Source organism: Amphibalanus amphitrite, unplaced genomic scaffold, assembly GCF_019059575.1.
Source record: "Amphibalanus amphitrite isolate SeventyFive unplaced genomic scaffold, NRLGWU_Aamphi_draft 000021F_arrow, whole genome shotgun sequence".
Classification (NCBI taxonomy): Eukaryota; Metazoa; Arthropoda; class Thecostraca; order Balanomorpha; family Balanidae; genus Amphibalanus; species Amphibalanus amphitrite.
In genome coordinates this window covers 682104-709969 of record NW_024881517.1, presented here as the reverse complement: position 1 = coordinate 709969, position 27866 = coordinate 682104, and the positions used below count along the sequence as shown (strand labels likewise).

The 27866-nt window shown below is 53.4% G+C and overlaps 1 protein-coding gene across 1 annotated transcript; it reads right to left on the bottom strand.

Moving 5' to 3' along the window:
- Window positions 1-27827, bottom strand: LOC122390950 (protein timeless homolog). The gene is made up of 17 exons (XM_043384408.1): window positions 27632-27827; window positions 25516-25636; window positions 25097-25250; window positions 24610-24790; window positions 24152-24286; window positions 23781-23876; window positions 23153-23316; window positions 22413-22530; window positions 21453-21599; window positions 15747-15862; window positions 15239-15371; window positions 14850-15004; window positions 11720-11853; window positions 10487-10652; window positions 8301-8381; window positions 3614-3711; window positions 1-286 (listed from the first exon to the last, which is right to left on the bottom strand). Exons 2-17 carry the CDS (start codon window positions 25628-25630, stop codon window positions 255-257), a joined length of 2025 nt encoding a protein of 674 aa, XP_043240343.1. The 5' UTR covers window positions 25631-25636; window positions 27632-27827; the 3' UTR covers window positions 1-254.
- Between the last annotated feature and the right edge of the window lie 39 nt (window positions 27828-27866).

Below are 27866 nucleotides of genomic sequence, written 5' to 3'. Positions count from 1 at the left end.
GAACCGCGGCAGAGTGCAGCTCTATATCAGTGCCCAAATCCGCGCCCGGGCCCATTCGTCAGGCAACGATGGCGCGCCGCTGGCCGCAGCAACTTTGGAGCACGCCCAGTCGTCTATCAGGCAGGGCGAGCGGCCGCTGGCGCCGGCACGGCAGACCTGCCAGCCAGGCGAGCCGCCATGGACCGCGCCGAGCATGGCACACGAAACCATCATATCAGTAGTACGCTGATGACATTGAGAAGCGCCGGATGCTTTTATTTATACATAGCAGAAAGAAGCAGATTTCCTGAAAAAACGCAAGATTTTCTTACCTCTATGTTTCTGCGCATCGTACTCGTCTGCCTAAACTGCCATCAACTAGGCTTCATCCATGCGTGCTAACAATCCACCGTCCAAACGAACTCAGGGCACCGTGAGTCGGTCACATCCGATCAGGAGAGTACACCTTTCCCCCACCCATCCCTCCTGCGGCCGCCCCCGCGCTCAATCACAGTCGGCCGACGGCGGTCACTGATAGCATACAGTCACAGCCCGCGCCGCCTCAATGGTGATCCCGTCATTGCCGCCGTCGGCGCACCGCGGCCCATTCCGGCGCACAGCGGCCATTCCGGCGCGGGCCCGGTTCCATTGTAAGCCGCACTGGTCACGGCGGAGGCGGTGGACCCGCCGAGCGAATGATGTCGCCTCTGTGCAATCACGGCGGCCGGGGTGGGGCAGGGGTGGGATGGGCGGGGGTGGGTTGGAGAGGCAGAGGGTCAGGAGAGGGGAGGCGGAGACGAGGTCTGGCCCTGGGCACGGTGACTGTGATGGATGGTGATACTGTGGAGGCACGGTAAAACACTTTTTTATTTTGGAAAGAATTTGCATGCAAAGTACATACCCTCACACCTTTTACTCGGTCCACCATCACCATGCGTTATAAGTATAACAACTCCTGTCGGTCACAAAATGACATCAATGATAAAGGAAAATGCCAATCATGAGTAACCAGTAACAGCATCTAAAAATTATAATTATCAGTCCAACTGCTCCAGACCTTCACATCCCAGCTCATATCAATGTCTCGGTGCGCAATGCGTAACTCTGACCTGTCCTGACCCACTTAGCCCTGAGGCGACCCACCGACCGGGCCTCCGGCGTACCCGCTGACATGACCCCCCCCCCCCCCCCCCCGGTGTCTGCAGACGAGCGGTATCGGACGCTGTGGAGGACATTAATACCACATCAGCCGTCAAAGAGGACGTTTTAATCGGCTGTAACTGTCTCAGGCCGGGGCGAGGTAGGGCAGGATAGAGCGGGCCGGGGTGAACAGGGGTTAGTCTAGGTCACGGCTGTGGGGTAGAAGTATTATAACGAGAAAAAATGCAGTCTGTCTTGTCCAACAGTCCTCCAGGTTGATAGAAAAGAAAAAAACTAAAATCTGTTCATCTGAAAATAGTTTATCCATAACTTAGGAGTTTGAGGGTTTTCCACCTCGCCCGCACTGCTTGTCAGCTCTGAGACCGCCACCACTACCCAAAAGTCAAACGGAGCCACCAACCCGAAGGTCAGCAGACAACACGTAAGTACGGGTACCTCTCAACTCGGACTCTCACACCAATACCTCAGAACTCCCTTGTTACTCACACTAAAGGCTCATAGGTCAACTCCCACTTACACCAGCGGCTCATAGCTCCGCTCCCAGTGGGAGCGGTGACCGGTGTGGGTGGGAGCCTCCCACCCACACCGGAGTGGCTCCCATCCCGATCTCCACCGCCAGACAGGCCCACACTCCTCTCAAAACTGGCCCTGACCTCACGTTTCGAGCTGAATCGATGCTGGTTCGACCATCACCAGAGAGATACGATGGCGTGGTCGGTCCGTGGGTCGTTACGAGATGGATAGATATAGCCACATGAGTTATCCTCTAGCACTCAGAAGGCACGTCAGCTCGTAAATACGACAGAAAACCGACTCAAGTATTCAAGACGGGTAAACAATGTTGAGCGAGAGACAACGGATGCCTTTAGTGTCAACATAGCCGCGGATCAGATGTTGACAGAGGGTGTCCCTTTATGCAGCCGGCGCGGCGGCGGCAGTCGCGGGTCCGTCCGACCGGCGCTCTGCCCCGCCCCGGGCGCTGAGCGCGGACCGTGCCCCAGTCGGAAACCGTTGCGTATAGATGAGTCGGCCGGCGGACATCGGCAGTCGGCGGGGCGCTGATGGTGAGTCCGAGGTGAATGTCAATCGGCGGCCCTCACCTTCGGCGGGCGCGGCGCCGCCGGACGCCAGCTTTACGACGACAGCCCACCGAGCCCTGCTAATTTACCGCCCGCTATGAAACATAAGCCACCAGTAATTTATCTAACGAAGAGTCCGGACCATACGAGGCCCGTTCATTTCCATGTGTGCTCGGAAGATGCTGGAGATTGCAGAATCGCATTAGCGGCCGTCGGCGCATTTCGCGGTCTATTTTCGAGCCTCCTACCGCCCCGGCCTCCCACCCGGGGGACTAAGCTCTCTGACTGTCTCAGCCCCCCCCCCCCGCCCGGCCCGGTCCTGACACGTGCCGTTCGCAGCACGCGGGGGCTCTATTGGCCACACCGGTGGCACACAGCGCGCAGTTCCAATGTCCATCCTTCAGCTCAATGAGCTTCTCCTACCGTTAGAGACGGACTGCGCCAGCTCGGATCGGACCGGGACGAGTCAGGACGGTCGCCGCCACGCCGCGCGCCACAATTGCCGTCTCAGGCGCGCCGTTATCGCCGCCAATGGCTCATCGGCCCCAGAGGTTCGGCCGACTAATGGCGCTGCGGGACTAACTGCTCATGGGTGTGAGACCAAACGAGAGACGTCAGGCCGCGCCGGGGAGGGTGGAGGTATGTAGGTGGGAAACCGGGAGAAGCTGTGCATTCAGTGCAGTGTGCACGGACCGCAGCCGCACCGTTAAGTGAACAGACCAGCCTCTCGGGGTAGTGGCACAATTTAAATGTGTGGGTACTCTGAAGTGTTTATGATTGGCAGAGCTGACGGGGGGCGCCCGCCGCCGGGTCGAGCCATTGCGACCACGCTGACGTGGTGTCAAACTGGCGGAGTTGACAGGGGGTCTCCGGTCGAGCGAACGAAACCCCGTCGAACTGACGCACTGTCAAACTGACCCGACGCCCAGGGTCACATTGACGTGGTGTGGGACAGTACGGAATTTAGATGCCACTCTCACTGATTAATTGCACCATTATCAATCAATCCGAAATCAGACGGTGACATAACGTCCCATGGAAGTTCTTTTGAAACCAACAGAAGCTGTATTAGTTTGCTACTGCTTGCCTCTCTTGTTCAAATTTTCACCTTGCATTTTATTTGAATGACCAGCATTGCGAACGAAGAGAAATAAAGGCTTAATGGCGAGCAGAAGTAGTCAGTAACAATGGTAAAGACCGTAACTCTGGCGTTCAATTCCACCCTGACCAGGCCGTTCCATTTAATTTCGTTCCACTTCATTCCCTGCCGACCATTCGGCCGACACTCTCCGACCCATTTCTGCGGCGGCGCCACAATAACATCCCATTCTCGTCCTGTCGCACCTCTTCGCCACTCTGCCCCTCCCCCCCCCCCCGTCAAAGGGGGCACTCACCTGGCAGCTCGGCGAAGTGGATCTCTCTCAGCGCCAGAAACTCTTCCTCCGGGGCGATATCGGCCGCGCCGAACGCATCGCCCTCCGGCCAGACCTCCCTGTCGGACAGACAGCAGACAGCTCAGCCAGGGCGCGAGGCTCAGCAGACAACAGACAGCTCAGCCGAGACAACACACGGCTTAGCGCCGCCGGACGGGCGACTTAGCGCGGCTCTGCGGGGCTTTGGCCGAGAGCTGCGACTCGAGGCCTGTCGTGCAGCCCGTCCGCTGACAATCTGGTCGACGACGGAGATGGATGTCGCGCTCGGGTGACGGCGGAGCTCACATTAACAGCATTTGGGCGCATCAACCGAGTAACCCTCCACACATACTTTACGTCGTAGCTGCATCAAACCACCCCTGAGGATGAGATGTTTGAGTAAAAAACAGCGAAGGCTTATAAAGCGAGCAGGCGTCCCTTTACTACCGACCACTAACCGTTAGTAGCCACCATTTCGGTTCGGAGCTGTCGTAAAATCGCAGCGCTCTCGACCTGACGCGGCCACCCCTCCTCACGAGCGACGGCCAGCCAATCCTCTGAGGCGCAGCGCGCATAGAAACGGCCGCAGCCCGGCCGCCCTCACGTTTTATCTGCGAGGGTGTAAAGCGGCGGCGATTTTCACGCGTCCCCCGGGCCAGACAGCCGGCTTGTGCCGCCGAGTGCTGATTGCATAAGCGCCTCTTCCAATATCTGCCCGAGTGCGACCCGGCAGCGGAAGGGGGAAGCGCCGGCTCACAGCAGCCCAGCGCGACACCGCCATCAACCTCATAAAGCTCGTATTCCTTCCGAAACAAAAAAGCGAGATAAAACGCACTAAGCGGATGCCTCCTTGATTAAATGTGCGCTGACATCAGACACGCCGGTACAGCTCGAACCCTTTGAAGATTCCAAAACAACAACTTGTGCGTCTTATAAGTTTGAAAAACCCGGGGAAAATTAAAAAAGGTTCAAAGGCTGGATCACAAGTACAGCAAACGTATCCATAAGCAATTAACCCGCGCCGGGCCGGTGCTCTGAGATTCCGCGCCGGGCCGGGGGGGGGGGGGGTGTCTGAACACCCCCCCCCCCCTCTAACTCGGCTCCTGGGCCACGTAGCGACACGCGGTAAGCGGCAATCGAAAGAACGTCCAAAATAAGGACGAAAACACTTCGGTCATTTTTTGGGTCAGGTCAAAGGTCAGGTCACCAGAGGTCACCAAAGGTCAAATGTTCACTATTTCAACATTTTGAAAACTGCCAACGGCTATCTCGGGAACCGATAGAGCTACAGCGCCGCGGAAAAGCGCAATCGATAGCCCTTTTACAGACCTTTCTGAGTAATGTTCTCAGATTTGACCTCAGGTCAACGGTTTAGCCTCCAGAGGGCAAAAACTCCAAAAATATCCGTTTTTACGAAAAACGTTTTTTCGGCAATAACTTTTGACTCAAAAGAGCCATGACATTACCTTTGCCACCATCGTGTTCCTCTCGTCGAGACGCGTCGAATGAACTATAATTTGACCTTGAAAGGTCAACTTGAAAATTTGACCTCAGGTCAAGGTCATGACCTTACCGGAAAAGGTCATGTTGCATATCAGTCGATCCGCAACGTCGAGCCGAACACATCTAAGGCGTTTTCAGCGCTCTAGCACGTCTCTATCAGAAGTTATTAGCGAAAAACTGTTAGATTCTGTTCGTGACCTGAGATGACCTCGGGGACCTAACGAGGGGTCACAGTTGCCATTTTCCGGTTCAGTGTGTCCATTTTATCTACATCTCGATGTTTGAGAGTGTCTAGAATAGTGTTCGTGCAAAACAGACGCTTTTCAATTTTCTCCCATTGACTTAAAATGGAGAGGTCGCAAAATTGACCTGACCTTAGGTCACCGATATCAAAATTCCGAGATATACATTTTATAGATAATGTTGCTCTAATCAATAGCTGAAAGTTTCAAGGCAATCCATCAATCGGTGTAGCTATGACGAGCATTCTTATTTTTTCTGAGGTGAGGTCACTTGGCGTGACCTGGTGACCTACCTGACCTAAGGCGACCTGGGTCTGAAATTTTCACAACATGTGCGGAAAAGATGCACGAACAGGTGTGCCAAAAACTTTTGAGATATCTGCGAAAAACCGCAGGGGGGGGTGTTCAAACACCCCCCCCCCCCCCGGCCCGGCGCGGGTTAAGAGAGACACATCTGAAAGACCTGGGGCGCTAGGCTGAATGCAATGAGCGGTACCGAGAGAAAACAGACCTTCCAGGGAAAATCTTATCTTCAATCCTTTATATGGTATGAAAATCACAAAGCAGCACCGAAATTGCATCTATAAAGCCTAAAACTGAAAAAGCAACTGAAAAAGCAATAGGTGAACAGCTGCTCTAACACACTTTCACATACACATGAATAAATATAAAATATCCCGCCTGTTTACAGATACCGAACCGCCTACCACCTACTACCAGTACAGATAATACCAGGTTCAGCCAAGCCAAGTCCCAGTAGACGGCGGAGCGCGGTCAGGGGTCAGAGTTCAGAGTGCAGTCAGGGGTCGGAGTGTGGTCGGGGGAGCGGTGCTCGGCCAGGAGTCACCCCCTCCCTCTCGATCGCAGGGCGCCGATCGGCCGTCCGATAGACAGGCGCGCCGATGGGTTCGAGCCGACCGGGCCAATGACGCCATCCGGTGCGGAATGTCCCATCAGCGGGCCGGCCGCGGCCATCAGCCGGAGCCGCGCCGCGCCGAGATTGCCACCGCCGCGCCACTAACGCCGCGCCGTCCCCGTCCGCCGCCCGTGGGAGTCGGTGACGTCATCGGACCGCACCTGAGACCAGTGACGTCAGCCAACACTGACCAGCGCTCAGCGGCTACAGGTGCGCTAATTCACCAACCATTAACGTCATTGAGGACCGGCTGGAGCATTGATTCGACGCGTTCGATGAGCAACATACGGCATGGGATTTTACACTGAGCCAAGTCAGATTTCTCCAGCAATCCATCCTGCCACACCACACTGCACTGATCGAAGTGGAGCTGATCCGCTTTTCCCGTACCTGACCATATCTGAGAAGCGCACGCTCCATTAGAACTGAGTTCTGAGTTCCCACACGTCATCTGCAGCGGGGGAGTTCGGAATCGCGTCAGACCGTTGTCAGACAGCGCCCACAGCACCGCGCCGGCCGGCGGAGCGCCTCAGAGAGCCCTGTCCGAGCCGACGGCCGACAGCGTAAAAATCAAATTAGCCGGGCTCGTAACGCGGTTAGACGGCGCAAACTCGGCCGCCGCCGGACCATTCGAGCAGCGCCGGCCGCTCCACAGTGTAAAAGTCTCTGAAAGGAGCTTAACTATGACGAACTTCGAACTCACCCAGGTGAAAGATCCGGTGAGACAAAAATAAGATAGGGACCTTTAAAGTCAAATACAACAAAGTTTAAACTTAAAGCGTCCAAGTTCAAAGCACAGTGAACCACCAAAGAAAAACAATGCCATTGACTAGCACTCTGTATAAAAGAGCGCACTTCGGTATTCTTCAGTGTTTGGAGGCGACTGCTGAAGAACGGCCCAGCTGTGCACCGCGGACACTGATTCTGCCAATAGCGGGCGGCGCGTGGTCCAGAGGCGCAGCGGCCGGACGTCCATACGTGACCGCCCGCCATACGTACCGACAATCGCCGCTCGTACCGGGCCATACGGACGCACTCGGAACGGGGACGACCCGGTCCGCTAGCATGGTGGTGTTCGGTGGCACCAGCTCATATTTAGATCCCTAGGCAATGGGGCCAAGGTCACACTTTATACTCTGGTCAGTGCCACGAAAAAATGGGGATGAATTTGCAACTTTAATAACTCTGAACTGCATTTCCCTTAAATTCTTCGGTAAGCAAGCGCGATTCAGAAGTCATTCACCGTACAACAAGCAGAAAAAGTACAATATCCGTCATCCGTCTTGCCGTCCACTTCTGGTCAGCCAACAGCGATCGTGACCGATTGGTTGCCGGCCCAGCGGTGGCCGGATCCGCTCGCCCGGCCAGAGCCGGCGGGGGTCAGAAATCCCCCGGCCCCGCACGCGACAGCTGTCACGCTCGACACGTCGCCATCGGGGGAATCGGGTACGGCGCCGGGTACACCGCCGGTCGCGCGCCGGTTAATGCTGCAGCGAGCGGTTAGCACAGAGATCCCCGCGGACCCAGCGCGAACGTGTCCTCGCTCCGTGCAGTGGCTTCGTGCAGACTTTTATCTCAGAGCCTGCCGACCGTCCAGGTCTGGCACACCAGTTCCTGGCACTGCGCTGCAGCTGGCCAAACTCCCGGCTCCACCATCAACTCGAGTTCGTCCGCCGAGTTCATTTAGTTCCAGTGATTAGTCGGCTCACTCGGCGCCGCGCTCCGGCCAATTGCACAGGTGTGGTTTACGGCGCCCGCCGCTCGCCGTACGGTCATTAGGTGGCCGGCCGGCTCCAGACTAATTGTCCGACAAGGCCGCTGTAACACGGACCTAATTCAGCGGCCGTGGCACCATGAGGGCCAGTCCGCAGTAAATGCCTAGTGCCCGATCAAGTCCACCGCACCTGCGCAGTGTTTAAACTACCCGGATTCATAGGGCCGGATTATTGCAGCCACTCAGTCTGCCAGTGTGGGTTCACAGAGACTGTTTGCGCGCTGTATCGCTCACCTGGCCGCCCTCAGCAGAGCCAGCGCGTCGATCGGCTCTCCGGCCCTCAGATGGTCCTGAATGCGCAGCATCGCGTCCGTCCTGTGGGAGAGACAAATCGCCCAACGTCACTCGGGAACACAAGTCAGCGATCAGAGCACAAGTGCACGCTAAATACAGCAGGTAAAACATCATTGAAGAGCTGATATTTCAAGTAGACAGCACAGAGAACAGCCAACATCGCAGACCCGTCTCAGGAAGGAATTTCTCACAGGTATTCCCACCACTTTGCGCTACCCGCAGCCAGCTCGCAGCAGCTCCTATTTAGAGCCGGCGCCGCTCACGAGCCGTCGACCGCCGCTCGGCCGCCGGCACGTGCCGCTGCGGCGCTCTCCAGTCTCACCGTCAGCCCACATATTCCGATCCACCCCTGAGTGGTGCCATCAGTCGGCCGCCGCAGCCGCCGGAATCCGGCCCGATTCACCATGAGACCGCCTGTCCGTCCCCTCGGACGGTGGGGGAGGGTTCAGGGCGTCTGGGAGAGCTCGGCAGCTCAGCCGCGGCGCACGGCGCCGGGATATCGCCGCTGAGGTCAGCAGTAAACGGAGAGCTTGTGACTGATGGTCAGGCGCTGCGACGGCGGCAGAGGCGGCGGCGGCGGCGGCGGTGGTTTTATCAGTGGATGGCGGCGGGGTTCGGGTCTTGGTGGCAGTCGTGATGACCATGGTGATAGAGGTGGGCGCAATGATGAGTTTATATCGACGCATACGATGAAGCAGTGGTGAGAACTGAGGAGCAATGTTGAGCAGCGAAGTGAGTTGACTCGGGTAATCAGCTATGCCAAAATGTCTCGACAGAAATCCATATTAGATGTTACATTGTCGCATACTAAATTGCATATCATATGGTATAATTGTCAATTATAGTCGGTGAACTAAACCTTGACATTCTTAGCCGGGCTGGAGGGCCAATTAAAATTAATGGCCTTCTGCTGTCGCCTGAATGACGTCATTAAACTTTCGGCTGTGGGATGGGCTGTACTTCAGTTTAATGGCTGAAGCTAAAAATAGCATTGATAATTGATATGAGCAATCCGATTAATAAACCTTGCCAGATTCCTATCTGAAATCGAACAAACATGCACAGTATAGCTAGAAAATGAATCGGACATTTTCTGGCATTTTGTAATTCAACAGTAGGACATTGCAACGTAGAGCCGGCGGAATTACGAACTATGATTCAGGCGGCATGCTACGCAGTCGTCGGCTCACAATTTAGCGAACCGGCGTCTAATTCGGTCGCTGGTCGGATCTACAGAGGCGTAATTCAGTTAGGCGGTGTTCGCACTCGAAGAAAGCTGGCCGGAGTTTAACAAAGGCCGGTCACCGCTGCGGCGCCGCTGCGTGACTGTGGGGGAGGGCAGGCGCTTCTGGGGTCAGCAGGGTAGGGCATGCAGGCGATTTTGTGTCGGAAAGGGATTGAATAAGACACGTCCTCCCAAAACGTAATGGGGCTTATCGACTACCCAACACTATTAGCCCCACGGCCCACCGCTAGCCACCTAGAGCCCACCGTCCACCATCAGCCGCCCACTGACTCCCATGACGAACGCCGCACAAGGCCGCCCTGAGGGTTCCCAGTGAATGGTCACGTACTGTTGCGGCGTCCCTTCCGGCCGGTGGACAGCTGATGGCAGCACGTGCCACCGAGAACACAGTTTAATTTCATAATTTCAACTGTCACACATGAGCAGAATGAAACAGTTGAAAGCAATGTCGTTGGGAAAACGGGGCGGACGGAACCGGAAACATTTACTTCCGCAGAACTTTAAGTGGTACTGCCTGGAATATATTCGAAACAGAAGGGCAACGGAATAAGCAGGACTCGTAAAGTTCGTTCATTTGTCTCCGGGCCAGCGAAATAAATTTTGCTGTTAGGAAGGAGCGTCTCAAAGTTATTGTATTTCAGCCCTCGGGAAGAAATGTGAGATGTCGTCTCTTTTGTCAGTCGGAGGTAAGGTTTCTACTAACGTCCTGCTGCTGTCGGTGGCAGGTGGACAGCTATCGAACCTGAACTAGCCAGAGCAAACGAGCTGTGATTGCATCTCTCATTGCTGCTTTGTTGAGTAAACGTTGCTGATGACAACCCATCAACACCGTGCCTGTTACGTACCATCAACCCTGTCTGTTTTGTAGCGGACCGCTCACCTCTGATCCTGCACGGGCACCTCGCTGGCCGCGTCGAACGGCCGCACGTCCTCGGGCAGCTGGCGCTCGGCCTGGATGGCCGCGGACAGCTCGTCACTGAGCGCGTCCCAGGTCAGCTCCGGGTCCGGGGGAGGGGGCGCGCCGGCCGGCCCGCCGCCCGGACCGCCTGGGGGACACACAGCCGGCCGTCAGTCCGGAGAACGGGAGAACGGCGGAAATACAAATCCGGCAAATGTGGGCATATCAAACGCGAACGTAGGTAACAATGAAAGAGAACAAACAATCATGAGCGGGGTTTGAAACAGAGGAAGGAGGGATACGACAGATCTTAGAGGATGGCAGCGGCGAAACTGTGCTATAACTGGAGACGTTCAAAGAAGCGATTGGTTTGGAGGAGCAAATGACCACACAGCCATATCGATCCTGATCGCCTTGGCAATCGTCCAAACACAGACAGCATACGAAATTATGTGAAGCCGCTTTCTGGTCTAACAATAGCCCTGCGGACGAAATTAGTATTTAGTAACTCAAAAAGGCAGAATCGTTGTCATGTTCAAATCCTTCACTGATAGAAGACTGTCATATTTGGCAGTAGACCCAAAACCAATAAAGCATCAATTGACTGGAGAAAATGTAAATACAGCAGCGGTCACACTCGATATCTGAAGCAATATCGTTTGATCGCACACACATAAAGCTCAGATCCCATGGGTGTCGTCGGCGAACATAAGGCCGCCGCCGACGGAAAGCGGCCACTAAATCCACAGCGGAGACATATCGCTGTGTTCGTGCGGACATTATCGGGACGCTCGGGAACATAACTCCTCCGGGAGTCACTCATCAGCAAATGTGTGCGTAGCGTCAGTGCGTGATTTGTGTCCGGAGTTGGCGCTTTTCATGGCTGAGAGCTGCATGGCTTATCTCGATGAAAACGATAAAACTTCAATGACTGCGGGGAATGTATAAAGCACAGGCTGGGCCGATTCTCATTGGTGATGATGCCCACTGCCTTGGACATTCCAACAGACAATGAACAAACTCCAGGCAAACGACATTTCTCATCCACGCATGACATCGCTCGCGTTTTGTGCTAAAGCACTTGAAAATACACAAAAAGCGTACGATAAGCCAGCAGAGACGCTGCGAATACAAATCAACCAGGGTGTTTGTCCAAAATATTTCCATTTCCGTAGCGATCGTTCAGTAGAAAATAATCATGCTTGCACTTCTCACCGGCATTTGTGCGCTTGGTCTTCTTCTTTTTGGCCTTGGCCTTCTGCTTGACGACGATCCTGCCGCCGCCGGAGAAACGCTCCAGCAGCCGGATGAAGACGTGCGTCGTCTCCACCAGGTCAGTCAGAAAGTTCCTGTGGGAGCGCACAGAGGACTCAGTTAAAGCAGCGCCGAAATATACGGCCGACCATCCATCATGAATGGACCCGGGGGGCCACAGCAAACTTCCAAAGAACACACGGAGCGAACGTGGAATATAAATGATGAATGATTGGTAACAGAATGTACTTCCTGAAAGGAGAGCGGTCAAAACAATACCGTAAGGAAAGCAATACCAACCGAGACCGTACCCCCAGAGAATGTTTTGGTTCTCCGGTGCTAAGAAGGCTTTCAAACAATTCAATTGGAAGTGAATCGAAAGAAATAGAGGAAATCTGGAACTACCATCCGCATAAGGCAATCGCATGAAAGCGAGCGAATTTCGCACAAGAAAGCCCAAAGACGGTTTTTGAATCAACCCAATCACGTTAAGAGATTGAAAAACGGCCATAGCCGATCGACTCAACTCAATCCAACCATGTAGCACATTGCGAGACCGATCGGATAGCGTTCCGAGGGGGCGAGGCGGGGGAGAGGGAGAGGGAGGGAACAGCGTGGCATAGGGACGGGACAGATGGAAGCCGGACGGGTGCATATTGAACCGGTAATCGAAACGTTTGATTGCACTTCCCGGTGGGACTGGCGCTCCCGATTGCTTTCATTTCATCCGCGGGACAGAGCGACGTTGGGTTGAAAAACAGTTTCAGTGAGGGCCGGCAGCCGGCGGAGCTGCCCCCCCCCCCCTCTCCCGTGGGTCGGTCGGTGGGGGACGCCCCCCCCCCCGGACCGGACGGTCGGTGACGGCCCCCTCGGCGGCTGACGCACGCTCTCTGATCGGGGGCGACGTTGGCAAATTGCCGCTGCGGGGCGTCCCAGCGGGGCCGGACAGGTGCCGCCGACAGGGGCGCGATTAGAGCCGGAATGTCAGCGTTACCGGCCTCCATCCGGCAGCGGGAGCTAGGAGACGGAACCAGCCGAGCACGGGAAACACACTCACCGCAGGCGATACAAACTTAGGGCTAAAAATATCACCTAATTCACAAGTTTCAGGCAACGAAAGAACTTAACGATGACGCCTTATGTAACCGCGAGGCCACAGAATCTATATTTAAATCTCTAATCGAATGTGCTTGTGCATATACTTCAAAACCATATTTCAAATGCATTTTACACATAGGATTTAGTGAGAACATCGAGATAAACTTGAGGCAAGTTATTTCCTACAGCCATTTAAGCGAGCGACTGCGGCGAATTTCACCGTGAAACAGCATAAACACGACGGCACAAGTCCGACTCATAACGCATCAAGTCTCCCCACTCTCATCTGCATAACAGAAGACCGGCTGAGCGGAGCTCCCCATTCTAGCCGATGTCTGGTAGACATTCTGGGGGCCCAACATGGCTGAGCGTCTTCCGAGAGCACTGCGCAGTCGCCGGTGTTTGTGCCGTCCTCTGACAGACATCCCTCTCGGAAAACACTTCCGCTCCGGCACAGCGAGGGCGAGATCGCTCCAAAGCCCTCTCCATTCCACCTTCCACTTTCCCTCCGCTCCCGATCGAGGGGGAGGGACGGGTGACGGCAAACACGCTCGCCTCTTATTCTCGTCCTCTCCCCGGTCGTAATTTAGAGCGTCTCGAAGACGTCGCTCCGCCACCAATCGCGCCTACTAACGACGCCATCCAATTCCATGCAAGTTAGGCGTGGCACACGCAATTTATGGCGGCGTTATTGGGATCAGAGGGGCATCTTATTACGAAACCCGCACCCCTATGGCGACGCACGACTCGCCGATCCATCTCCCCGTATCCGAACTGTCGACATCGGGCGCCAAAGATGCCGAAACTGCACCTCGAGCCCTCTGCATGACGGCCCCAGCGCGACAACAGGCCACATCTGTGAATTATGGCTCTAAATGCGAATCCACTGGCGTTTGCTTGGAGAAATACATATTCCATGTTGATCGGTTGATAACTATCGCTAACATCAAAGCAAGTAAAGGAGTCGGCATCGTAAGGGCTTTGGCTGAAGTCTTTGTTTTATACTTTTGTCCCGTTTTCTAGCAGCTACAGACACTGTCTCGTATCGGCAGAGGAGAGTCCATGTCAGCACACGTCTGACGCTCGTAACACACGTCCCAGACGTCCCCAGGACAGCCGGCCAGGGCGGTCACTGAGCCGCAGCGGTCGCGGGGAGGCACGTCTCTCGGAACGCCGTGACACAGCGTCTCCGCTCGGACCGGGGTCTATGAGCGGAGCAGCGGTGAATATAAATGTCGCCCCGTCCGCCGCACGAAGTCCAGGCGACGGTCAATTAGTCAGCTAACTGCAGCTACGTGACAGCCCTCGGCGGACTGTAGGACGACAAAGAAAATACTCAATGGTTCTCGGTGGAGACGTGTCAGCGATGTCCTGGCCAAAAAGTAGATAAATAATATTCACAGGCAAACCACGTTTCCCGGTATAATTTCTAGCACATGTTTTCACAACCTGTATGCATATCAGGAGAGAGAAAATAACCCCAGCCGACGGCAGCATTGACGTCAGGCCCATTCATGTGAGCCGCGGCTCGGTAAACCACGTCACCTCAGCACATCGTGCGGCGGCGTCGGCGGACGAATCCCACCAAGTGGCAGCCGCCAGAGGGGCCTCCTGCGATCTCGGGAGAGCCATTTGGACGTGCGAAGCCGTAAACAGAGCGGCTCCGGCCGACCGCGCGCTAGTCTAATTAATTATACAGCTGATGAGCGTACGGGAGGGGCGGTAAAAAGCAGAGACGGGCCACGAGACCAAATCAGTGCGCACGTGAGGACGTGTATGATGATTGATGACCAAAGAGAGAGAGAGAGAGAGAGAGAGAGAAATCTACCCGCCTGAATCAGCACCCGTCACTACAGGCAAGTCCGAGGGATTGGAAGAAATGCCAATAATCAATTTATAACTAACTGAGCGCAGTACATTATGGCCGTCTGATATCCAATGCCACAGACAAATAGAATGTGTTCTCGGCTGTTCAAGCATGGTCAGTACACACCTGCTCATTTTGATGGGGTCGTACTTGCAGAGCAGCACGTACAGCAGCTCCCGGTACTCGGGCATGTAGAAGAGGTTCGATTTGAGCACCTTGGCGGCGTCACGGACACTCTCGTCACGAACCGAGTCCATGTGCTGGATGGTAAACAGCAACTCCTGGGGGGGGGGGGGGGGGAAGCAATAGCAGCGTGGCAGACAAGATAGATGACATTTGTTTGGGCATTATATGTAGCTTGAAACTAAATCGTTATTTATGAATAGTAATTGATGAAAAGTAAGTACGCGTAAATACGTCTTTGTAAGTACACGTAAAAAGTAAATACGTCTTTGTTTAAGTGCCGTACAGTGTACGCCCCATGAGCACCCCTCCCAATATCCGCGCCACCATACCTGATAGGCCCTGAGCGCCAGGTGGGCGCGCTTGGACCAGATACGGATCTTGCGCTTTTCGACGGTCATCATCTCCAGGTAGGACTCCATCTGTGTCTGCAGGTAGTGGAACATGGACACCGACAGCGTCTCCCTGCCGAGGGGCGGCCGGTGGTCAGTAGAGGAGGCGGAGGGTGGCTGTCGTGACAAATAAAGGAGGGGTTATTAGGACTGAGGGGCACAGTGACTGTCAGACGCCACACACGGTTCAGCACATATTCTAAGGTTCAGCACAGATTCTAGTCAGCGACTAGTTACACATTGCCGTAATTGCATCAGGCTCGCCTTCCTCCAGTGTGCTACTCGATAACGTTTGTCCACACCAGCTGTATGAACTTGTGGTCGAAATCAAGTAACCTAAAATGGCAGAGCAGGGAAGTGACAGATAACAGTCACTGACGCAGAGTGCAGAAAAGTTGCGTCAGCTCAGAGCAAGCAGAAGTAAGCACCAGTTAATAGCGAAACTCACGTGATGCGTCCCAGCTTGAAGCTGCCGTTGTACCGGTTGAACTCCATGAAGAACTTTACAGCCCACATGTAGTACGACTCGTCGTTGGCCTGAGCCTTGGCCCGCGCCAGGTCATCCTGCAATAAAGCATAGTTTTATTAACCAAGTAGCTCTTACGACATAGTAAAGAGGCCTGCTGGAGTGCTACACAAACAATCTCAAGTGCATTTCACCAAGACGGGAGGACAACCCAAACTGATTGAGTTGTCCCTGCTGCCGTGCAAAGTCAAAAACCCCTACGTCGACTTTTCCCGGTAAATTTAATTTTGCAGGAGAGCCATTTTTCGTTTAGGTGCATATGTAAATGATGGATCTGTTTGAAACTTATATCAGGGGAAGTGAAATTACAATTGCTTATAGGATCCAGTTGGATTTAACACAATTCATTATATATTTTGAAATATCTTTAATATTGGGTTCTACCAGACCGATTTTCAACAAGCATTTCAAGTCAAAAGCCAACACGTCTCCAGAAGCTGTCAAAACCCAACACGTGTGACCACCTTGGTGCAGTCAAAACCCTTTATATCACTGTAAAACTGTCAAAACCCAATACGTCCTCTTTGTGATGCTATTTGATGGAGAAGTTCAGAAAACGTAATGGATTATTGAATGAAATACCTGACATGAAAATGAATGAAATGAATGGGAAGGGCGGCGAATCCTTGATCCACCGCCGCTGGATCAAGGATTCGCCACCTGCCACTTGCCATCGTGTCCGCTGCTTTACCTATTACTCTGGATTAGCGATGCCAGTTGCAGAAAAATCTATATCCAATGTCCGTCCAATGTCCGGCTCCGGCTTTTTCGTCGACTCTCCGTCCAAAAATGTTCAAGCGAGCCATTTTTCCAAAGATGTCCGAAAACTACGCAATAATTAACATTCAGCATTGTCATATTTTAATGTACTAATACCTGCCCAAGAATGTTGATCATATCGAGAGCTCAGCTGAGCTTTCTATTTGCCAATCAATGCTGTACACGATTACTTTATAAAATGCTGAGGTGTAGCAAGTGATCGTCAAATGTTTTCCAAAGCCTGCAACCTTTGTCCAACCAAATTTCGAATTGGACATTAGACAAGATCGGAATTCCGAAGGCCCAAGTTCCGATTGGCACCACTACCTGGGATCCCCCAGTGTGAGGGGACCCACTGCACGATCACTGGGCGGTCCGGCGCGGCGATCTCGAGGAGGCAGTTCCAGACCTCCGTCACCTGCGCCGTCCTCTTGAGCCCAGGGTCCCTTCCCCAGCGCGACCAGGGTAGATTGGGAATCTGTGCAGATGATTATCGGCAGTGTGTAGTCACGAAAATGCGCTGCGAGGTGCTCCAGGGACCAGGGTCATATTGCTGTTGTTATTCCTCCCGGGCGACCTCAGGGTCGCCCGTCAGTCAGCGGCTCCAGATGGCGCCTGAAGCCGTGGGCCAAGGCCGCGACGACGTCGCCGTCGCGCAGCTGCGCAGGGTCCACATGGATGTTCCACATGGACCCAGCTGCGCAGGGTCATCGCGATGGCCAGCATCTCCGCTCTAAAACTGGAGCATAGCGCTCCTGCGGGCCTCTTCAGCTCGGTGCGGTCTTCATCGGCGTGGATGATCAGTGCACCGGCCAAGACGTGGAGGACGTCGCCAGTCGCCGACCCGTCGGTCCACAACCAGGTTGCGCATTGGGTCAATGACGCCAGGTGGTGGAGAGCGGCATCCCTCTTCGAGGAGGCGGCAGCTCCGGCTAGGAGCTCCGCTCGTATCTCCAGCTTGAATGTGATTGATTGCACCAGTCGGCAGCCAGGGTGGGTTGCGCACTGGGAGCAGCGGCTCAAACGGCAGCTCCACTCAGAGGTCCCGAGCCAGCAGACCTCACGACCCAGCTGGCGCCATCCGCAGACGGACTTGAGGCGCCCCGGATTTTAGGGCTCGCTTCCTTCACCTTGCTGTTCCGTGTCCATCTGACCAGGGTATCCGCCGCTCGCTTTGCCCGCCCCCGTGCAACGTCGATCTTGTTGTCCGAGCACAGTGTGGAAGTGTCCGCGAACATAAATGGCATGGTTCCCGGCAGGGCTCGGATTGCTGACGCTAGTGGTGCCGACCACAACAAAAACAAGGTCGGGTACAGGACGATGCCCTGTGGCAGTCCCGCCCTGAAGATGCGGGCCCGCCGCTTCTTGCTCCGTTGAGTTCAATGCAGGCCTGCCGGTCCCGGAGAAAGTCCTGCCCATGAGTTGATGCACGTCGTCGTCGGTAGGTCCTAAGGTACTCCCAGCTCTGCGAGGCCGGCGCGCAGGAGGCGGTGGTCCACCTTGCCGTAAACTCGTGTGAAGTCGTCTGCTACGAGGACGAATCTCTGCGCCGACTCGCCGTCCGGCAGCTGTTTGGGGATGGGGGGCACGGCTTCAGCTGCCATCCGTCTTGGACTTGTTGACTCAGACGAGCGATGACGTCTTCCATGTCCGGCTTCCCTCGGAAGCCGACTTGCTTGGGCGGGACTATGTGCCGGGTTGTGTTAAGATGTTTAAGTCTGGATGCGACGACTCGTTCAGCCAGCTTGGCGATGCGGGATGTGAGGGCGATCGGGCGGTGACTTGCCACGAGCCTCTGGTCCTTCTGGTCCTTCCCCGACTTGGGGATGGGCACGATGACGGCGCGGCGTCACTGCCGCGGGACCGGCGCCACGAGACATTGATGAGTAGGAGCAGCGCTCTGCAGGCCACCGGGCTCAGATGTCAGAGGTGCTCATTGCACAGGTCATCGGGCCCTGGGGACTTCTTCGGCTGGGCACTGGAGATTTGACGCAACAGCTCTTCCTCGGTGAACGGGGAACAGAATCCCGTTCTGCCTCCCCTGCACTCTTTACAGGAGCCGACTTCGGCTTCCTTCAGCTGATTCTTGGCCCGGCGATCGATGTACTTTACCTGCACCTGTCTTGATACGGAGGCGTATTTATGTATTTGCGATTGAACGCCGTCACCTTATCTCTGTTCGTCGTTAGGGTGCGACCATTGACATCCATGGTTTCGTGTTTCTGGGGTTGTCATCAAACGCGTCCTTTCACATCTTGAGCATCTGGTTGACCCTCTTGAGGCTCTGGTGCTTGTTGAAGTCCTTCGTCACAAATTCTCCAGTGTTTCTGGGAGACACGGCGCTCGACGCGGCGCGTCTCTTGGCCTCGGTCCAGCGCTCCTTAGCCTGGGAATCGCTGTTTCGCATGGCTTTTCTCGCCCCAAGTGAGAATAGCGGGGGTCGCGTCATTTGAGCTACAGGTCAAAAAACAGCGCCTTACATCAAACCAATAATAACTTATATTTTGAGACATCTTGCAAAAAAAGTGAGGTCTCTCATGGCTGGAAGGTCAAACAAGTGGCAAAATCACATACGTTAGGAAGTCTGAGTTGCAGTATTTCTGGCAAAAGCCCACACGTGGCTCGGTAGGGGTTTTCTCGATAAATTCATCACTCAGTATTTTAAAGTAAAAACCCATTACGTCCTCATCACAGTCATACGTAATGGGTTTTGACACTTCTGGCATGTATCCATTGATGCCAAAAGTCTACATTCTTCGGAGGTTGTGAACGTAATGGGTTTTGTGGCATTTAGCCGGCTATCAAAATCCTATATTTTGGCACACCTAATGGCTTTTGCCTCGAAATTGAACGTAGTGGCTACTTTCATTGAATTCATGATGTTCGATGACTGACCTAGTAATTCCAAAAATATAAATTTTGATTTTTCTCGAAAACTATATAAGATAACATCCTACGTATTGGTGCAATCGATACACCTTGTTACAACGATCATAATGGTGTAAAAAACAAAAAATGACCCAAAATTGACGTAATGGGTTTTGACTTTGCACGGCAGCCTGTAATCAGCATTCTAGATTAGCTGCGTCGCCAGCTTATTCAGATGAGTGTTTGATGGTTGAAGGGGTCATAAAACCACGACCACGTCCCTCGTGGTTCCAGTAACTTATCAAATACAACGGAAGGGACCACCCAGGGCTCCTGATTACTCGCGTCAGTCAGGAAAAGCACGCTTTGCGACACTGAAGAAACATGTCATTGAAACGAGATAGTGGTGTGACCCACAGCACAAGCACATTGGTCGCGTGTCGCCGGCAAGGATGGAATCAATTAGCCGGCCACAGTAAGTTGTCGCCCATGCGATGTTTTGTCTATGAGGCCAGCTCCTGCGCCATTCGTGATTGTCGATCGTCGGAGTTCTTTCAGCGACAAGCGATCGGTAAGAAAGCTCGCAACGACTCCGACAGTAAGAGATCTCACATTCCGCTCTAATCGATGATAAATCTCACACCCACTCCGATCGGTGAGAAATATCCCACATCCCACTCCAACGCCAGCCAGCGATCGAACTCGGCGTGGAAACTTGGAGCAGAGCCAGAGCGAGAAAACAGGCTCGACTCGAATCTACTGTCTGGGCGCTAACGCTGATACAGATATGAGGGAGACAATCCCTTGGGTTCATCAAAATACTGCACGCTATTGTCATTTTCGAATACCCTTTATTCAATTCTCCCCTCGCATCTACAAAGTCGGAACCAGCGCCGACCCGCGGCACATAAGGTTATTCCCGAACTCCCCTGCTTGCTTCAAGCTACACATCTGAAATGGCTAGCATTAGCGGCACACCTGAGTTCAGCTACCATCGTTAATGAGTCCTGACCTATCCTCTCTGACCTATCACCCCATTCCGCTCACTCCCGCAGTGACCTACGGCACTGTCAGGGCCGGGCGCCCGGGGACCAGCGTGATCTTCAGACCGCTCCAGCCGCCTGCGCAGTGACCCGGGACGACCTTCAATCACGACACAGGGGAGTGACGGAGGGAGCACTGGACAGTCACCCAGTTGACGCAGAGGTGCCAAAGGTCGGCTATTGTCGGACGGTGGAGCGACGGCGGAGGGCGAGGGGCGTCGACGGATAATGGATGGTAATGGACGAATATTGGATAATTTCATTGGAATGATAAGGATGGATGAATGAATAATAAAGGATATGGTGTAAATAATTGATCACGAAACTCTGACACATTTATTCGCTTTTTCTAGTTAAATGAAAGTTCAATCTCAGCGTTCAATTTGTGGATGATATACTGCCGTCGCCATTGAGACCGTTCCCTCTGTGAGACTGCCCGCACTCAGCCGGTTACCGGGTACGGCAATACCGGGCGCATTCAGGCGTCCCGGGAACACCGCCACAAACCGTCCCGGGCTCAATCACGGAGCTCAGATTGGATCGTAAACCGGACAGATCGGATGACGGCCGCGGCAGCGGTGACAATTGGCGTCACAGCAGTCGCGGCTGTGTCTGGGTCCCAACAGCCCCCGACAACATCGGTCGATCCTAAAACCACAGCTCAGTCGGCCCCTGCAGTCCCCACTCCCCATCCACATAGCTGGTCCCATCCTCACCGCCAAAGCTCCGTCAGTCCCCACAAATACAGTTTAACCTCGTATGCACAATGCACTACACAGCCTAGAGCGACTCCCAAGACAGCAGTGCTAAAGTTTACCGGCACTTGTTACCTATCGATGACTGGCAGTGTATCCCGCGACCAGCCAACCATCACTATCCCTGTAGCAAATCAATCACAGCGCACGCTACCTCGCTTCTTTTAGCAGCCCCTTCCTGCACACCCATCTGGCGTTCTAACCTTGACGTTGTTCATGATCTTGTTGTAGGCACCCTCGAGGAACTCCGCACAGAACTGCTTGAGGAACAGTCGGATGGTCAGCATGGAGCGGCGCGCCACATCACCGTCAGAGAGCGGCTGACGGTTCTTGGGAGTCTTCTTCGGCACCTGGGACACCGAACACGGAGAGCGTTAGAGTAGTAGGAAAAGAATAAGTCATGAGGCCAGGCCACAGAGATATCGTATATATGTATTATCGTTCGAGGAGTCATTACGATTTGATAAAAACTCACGCCGGTGCATCTTGCCGGTGCATACACCGGCCGGTCTTGTGTCCGCCGGCAGTCTCACCTTTCCCTTGTCGAAGGAGAGCTCGTTGATGCTGGCCAGGGGCTGGTGGTAGATAAGGGACCGGTCTTACCTTTCCCTTGTCGAAGGAGAGCTCGTTGATGCTGGCCAGGGGCTGGTGGTAGATGAGGGACCGGTCTTACCTTTCCCTTGTCGAAGGAGAGTTCGTTGATGCTGGCCAGGGGCTGGTGGTAGATAAGGGACCGGTCTTACCTTTCCCTTGTCGAAGGAGAGCTCGTTGATGCTGGCCAGGGGCTGGTGGTAGATAAGGGACCGGTCTTACCTTTCCCTTGTCGAAGGAGAGTTCGTTGATGCTGGCCAGGGGCTGGTGGTAGATAAGGGACCGGTCTTACCTTTCCCTTGTCGAAGGAGAGCTCGTTGATGCTGGTCAGAGGCTGGTGGTAGATGAGGGACCGGTCTTACCTTTCCCTTGTCGAAGGAGAGCTCGTTGATGCTGGCCAGGGGCTGGTGGTAGATGAGGGACCGGTCTTACCTTTTCCTTGTCGAAGGAGAGTTCGTTGATGCTGGCCAGGGGCTGGTGGTAGATGAGGGACCGGTCTTACCTTTCCCTTGTCGAAGGAGAGCTCGTTGCTGCTGGCCAGAGGCTGGTGGTAGATGAGGGACCGGTCTTACCTTTCCCTTGTCGAAGGAGAGCTCGTTGATGCTGGCCAGGGGCTGGTGGTAGATGAGGGACCGGTCGCTGATGGAGCGCATGTTCTGTACCGTGTACGTACCCCCGAAACGGGTGTGTCTGAGGGAGAGAGGGGGTAAGTACCCAGTACCCAGTACGTACCCCCGAAGCGGGTGTGTCTGTATAGAGGGGGGGGGGGGAAGTGAGCACGCTCAACACGCGAAAATGGTGGTATATGGAGATGGCAGTGCTGAGCAATTATAGCTTCAGCAAGCATATTTAAATACCAGTCCGTGGGTAAAATGTACTTTATGTGAAAAAAAAAATCAACATAAAGTTTGTGTTCCGGACAAAATAACCTTCAAATGATCAGTGGAAAGGGCAAATAAGAATGAGTTCAGCTCCTATGCGGCTCTTTGTGGATGTGCGTCACTGTACATGTGAAAATGATTATATTACTGTGATTGACCAAGTTGGCAGTCGAAAAATCTAACAACACATAACGGCCAAAATGAGTAGTTTCGGCGAATCAAACAGTCATTTGATATCTCGTCAAAGTCGACCCGGGAATAAATTACGCCCGTACAAAGACTCAATAAGACGAGCGGAGATGAGACGACCCTTATGAATAGCGATCCACACGCTTCACTGACGTCCTGACAAACAAACCCGGGAGAACTCTTATCGAAATCAGGACCAAACCGGCCCCGTTCAGCGGACGGCAGCCGGTCCACCCGCGTACCGGAGGTTGCTGAGCTGTTTGGCCTTCTTCTGTTTGAGCTCCTGCTCCTGAACGCGGACCCGGTCCAGCTCACGTACATCCTTCTCACGCTCCTGCTGGCTGCGAGCCGCGCCGGAGCGCGCCAGCTGCTTGGCGTCCTGTTCCCGCAGCATCAGCGACACCACCTGGCGGCCGCAGAACGAAATTCAAGTGCGCCATATCGACGGCAGTGGCGCTGAGCGACATATCCTTTCTTCGGATCTCAAGAATTGCGAGAACGGAGTTTAATGAATAAATAGCAGGTTAAAAAGAGACCATTCGATGATAGTGTAATGCTCGGTTACAAAAAGAAGTTTGCCAAAGCTGGTCAGACGCACCCTCATTCAACAGTAGCGCAGAGTCCCAGAACGAGCAATGCGGTACACCCTACCTTCAGGCGCTCACAGCCACTGCCATCTACTGGCAGGAATGTAAGTAACCCAGGCAGTAGCTCTGCTGCGATGTTTTAGAATATCAGCATCATTCGCGAATCGCGATAGCAATTTCGACAAAAAAAAACATCAGTGGCTTAGTTAAATAGTTACATTACACAATACACACGACAGTTCGAGAAGCAGTTTCAGAGGTATTAGTCCGCAGCCGCTCTTACCTCGATAATATGCATGCAAAGGTGCTGCTCATCATCAGATTGCGCCATGAAGAGGATAATGTCGTCCAGCTTAGCCAGGTGCATCGCCCACAGAACCTACAAACCACGGAACGGCGAACAGACGTCAACAAGGTTGCAAAAACATACTGAACAAACATCATGAACATATCGAACGGTCAGAACGCAAAGAGCAGACAAACCACCGGTAAATCGACATCTTCCTACAACAATTTTCCACTTGAATGAAGAAAACACATCAATAGGTTTCCAACCACCTCGATGGCACCGGAACCCCCGAGCCCATCCAGGGCTTCATCTCCCACCATATCCCACAGCTCTAGCCTCTCGTGGCGGCGGCGCTCGGCACCGACCTGGTCGTGCACGCTGGCGTCGTCGTCGGTGCGTTTCTCGGCGGCCGGGTTCACGGGAATGTGCAGGACGTTACGAACCAGAATCAGCATGCGCTCGATCATCAGACGATCGTCCTCCATCCGGCTGTCCCAGTCCTGGGCAGAGCCGCGAGGGGCACAAATAACGGTCAGCTGCAGAGTCCTTCACCGGCTCACCTTTCCTGGCATATAGGTAAACATACAGCCGGCGGAGAATATACACGCAAAGAACATACGGGGAATTATTACATAGCTGGATCATGTCAATAATCACATCAGTAATGCCTGACACCATGTCATCAACTAGCAGTTGACAACATTCATACCATATTATGCACGAACATATCAAGTCATTACCATCTTACAATTTTTTCGGTCTAACAATCATTCTCACCGCCGTCGGTCGACTTCCCGCCATGGACTCCTCCTCAGCGACCTACCTTCTCGAGCAGAGCTGCCATGCGAGTGGTGAGCGCCTCCCAGAACACCTTGTCGCTGAAGGCCTCCTTGTAGGTCTGCAGGTACTGGATCACCTCCATGTAGTAGCGGCGCGACACGCGCTCGCCGGGCAGCTCCTCCTCGTACAGCACCAGCGCCGGCGTCGTCAGGTTCACCAGCAGCCTGACGGACATCGGGCGTTAGAGATGGAACCAGCCTGACGGACATCGGGCGTTAGAGATGGAACCAGCCTGACGGACAACTGGGCGTCAGATGACGAGAGACGGGACCAGTGTCGGTGCGGTCAGATTCACCAGCAGTCTGAGAGACGAACGGACAGCGTTATAGGAACAGGATCCAGAAGAGCATCGGCCAGGTCACCAGCAGCCTGGGGGACATCAGACATTGTCAGATAGAGAGGTAGAGGACAATGGAGAGAGCTGTGTCATCGGTAAGCACACATGCACAAACGCCTGCCAAAATCCTCACCTGAGTGTAACATCCAGCAGCTCAACGTCACTTGAGTGGTGTTTGATAATTGGGATGAGATCCTTGACTACCACTTTGGTCTCCCCAAGTGCTCTGCGAATCTCGTGGTTTTCATCATCTCTTCGCAGGAATCGCACCAAATCCTTCACACATTCTGAAAGTAAGACGCGATTAAACAATGCAACAAACAATGCATATTTAAATCTCTCTCACATTCTGACAAATCAGCCTCGTCAGTAACCCGTCGTGCACACCTTACAAGGCCAGCAGAGAGACATCCTGCATGCCAGATCAGGTGGCACAGCTCAACATTTTACATGCTACAGCAACGACTGCTTCAGTCAAGGCAATGCATGGTATAAAAATAAGAGCACAAGTTACGCGTTACGAAGTTCACATATCGGCTGAGCATCTCTTACCCAGACACTCTGGCTCCCTTTGGTATTTTCCTGTGGCATCGTCCAGGTAGCCGAGGCTGTTACAGGTGGCAGACAGGTCCGCCATCAGCATCGGGTCGATGGTCAGCGTCGTCATGACTGGCTGTAAATACAAGCGATCTGCGATTGTGACGTTTTTAGCGGACATAGTAAAAAGAGTGTTAGTTGAATTACCTATTATCTCAAAAGGTTACCTAAAGACCAAACTTAAAACAGATCAGTTAAATTTTGGGCGCAATCCTGCCACTACACCAGACATATTTGGCATAGCGCGGCGTCCTCTCGGTCCTCTCGTCCTCTCCGGGGATAGGGAGCGGCGGCGGGCTACCGAGGAGTGGCTTGAATAGTGACTCGGACCAGTTGTCGCACCGACCGCACAATGAACCACCCTGGTCAGCGAGCGGGCGTCCGAGGGCAAGGCGGCCGCTTGTTTCGCCAGGTCATCCATGCTCTCATTTCTCTCAATACCGTGTAAGGGCAAAATTTATACGTCGGAGAGGAGCGGCGGGCCGGAGTACCAGAGTGCGTGTAAGGCCAGTCCGCCGTATGATAGCCTCCGGCGGGAAAGGCGTGCCCGCCGGGTGAAAGGCTGCGGCTGGCCGGCACCTGGGACTCGCGGGCCCGTCTCTCGTGGCATTTGCCAGTGCGGTGTCGTCGGGGCAACATCTTTCGGTAAGCGAATTTTCCCATCCCCCCTAAATTAATGCCGCAGCGCCCAGGCGCTGCGGAAGTCCCCGACAAATGTCCTGGATTTCATTTGGCTTTCCGACCCGCCGCAAATAGCGGTGGGCACCCCCGTTATATCCAGGACAGTCCCATCTAAATTATAATTAATCGGCGCGGCGTGTGGCGTAAATGAGTGAGCGATTATAAGTGTGATGTGTAATGTGTATAGTGAGCGCGAGTGAAATGATCCGAAAGTTTAACACTTTGTCCCGCGAGTCCAGAATACAATGTAATGGGAATGTGAGCCAAATCTTTGAATTGGGTAAAGGCAGATGCCGGGCTGATACACGGTGAACGTGAACGAACAATCATACGGGCCGCTTAGTTTAATACACCCGGGTGGCAGGCGGGCATTGTAGAGTAACTTTGATCAACGTAACGTCTGTACATGGGGGGAACCATTAAAAGGTTGCAGGTTCCGATGCTTGAAACCCCTACAACCGCACTGGGCAGGAACCCACTGCAGTATTACTCAAAGGGAATAGCTCACTTTCATGAAATTAGTTTTTCAATGGATTTATGATTTGTTATCTATGCTCAAAATGATCAGCAAAGAAAATAAAATAATTTTTTTTGTAAAAAAGATTATTTTCTATATTTTAATATAGAAAGAACTCTTCAGTTCTAAAAGAGGGAAATGATCCCTGCAAGGCATATATTCCTCAGCAAGGCACTTTTTTTCTTTTTTCAGGAAGAGAAATGGGATATATTTGCCTAGGGTGATCATTGGGCCGTAAAAGCTCCTGAATTGTGCTTGTCTTAGCTCAGGCTACAAAACTGCTATTCCAGTTCAAAACCCCATGTTAAAAGTGAACTATTTTCTTTAACGATGCTCGGCAATGTTCAACAAGGTCTTCCATACCTATCTCCACGCCAAGGATTGAGGCCTCACTTAGGCTGCCGCTCCTCTGTTGAGTTACTCAGGGCTGCTCACGCCTCACCAGTTCGAGCATGCGATGACCGGGACAGGGATGTCTCATCCTGAAACCTCTCCAGAGCTGCCCACGGGAAGAATCTGCTGCTAGATTGACCAGCGTGCTGACTATTTATAGTGAGTCTTTCGTTAAAGAATTATGCAGCCACCCAACACCAAAAAATCAGCTGCCACCATGCACTGAATTCGGCACATGCAAAGTTACGCTGGACATGCGTGGAAATTTCCAGCGCAATCCTGCCACTAGGTACGCCAGACATATTTGACATAATGTGTATTGTTTCCGGTCTGGGCTGAGTGATCTCATCAGTTCCCTGTCATACATTTGTGGAGTCAAACTCAGCGCAAATTTAAAATTTACAGTGTCAATCTGCAAAACAAACCGTACCTACCTACCGACATATTATTTCAGCGCTTGAATTTGGACAACCTACTCACCTTGCTTGAAGTGCTCACGTGCTCCGACCGATAGATTGAAGGCTGATACAGCTTATTTTTGCTTGAATTCAGGGAGAAGAGGCCAGAGAAGACACAATTTCAATCGTGACACTCAGCGAAATCGTATCTTATTCTCAACCCGAATGAAAAACAAAACAGAAGATCCTCCTACCCTCATACAAATATGCACCGATCTGCAAAACAAGCGCCAGTTCCCGCGAAAACTGCCCTAGGT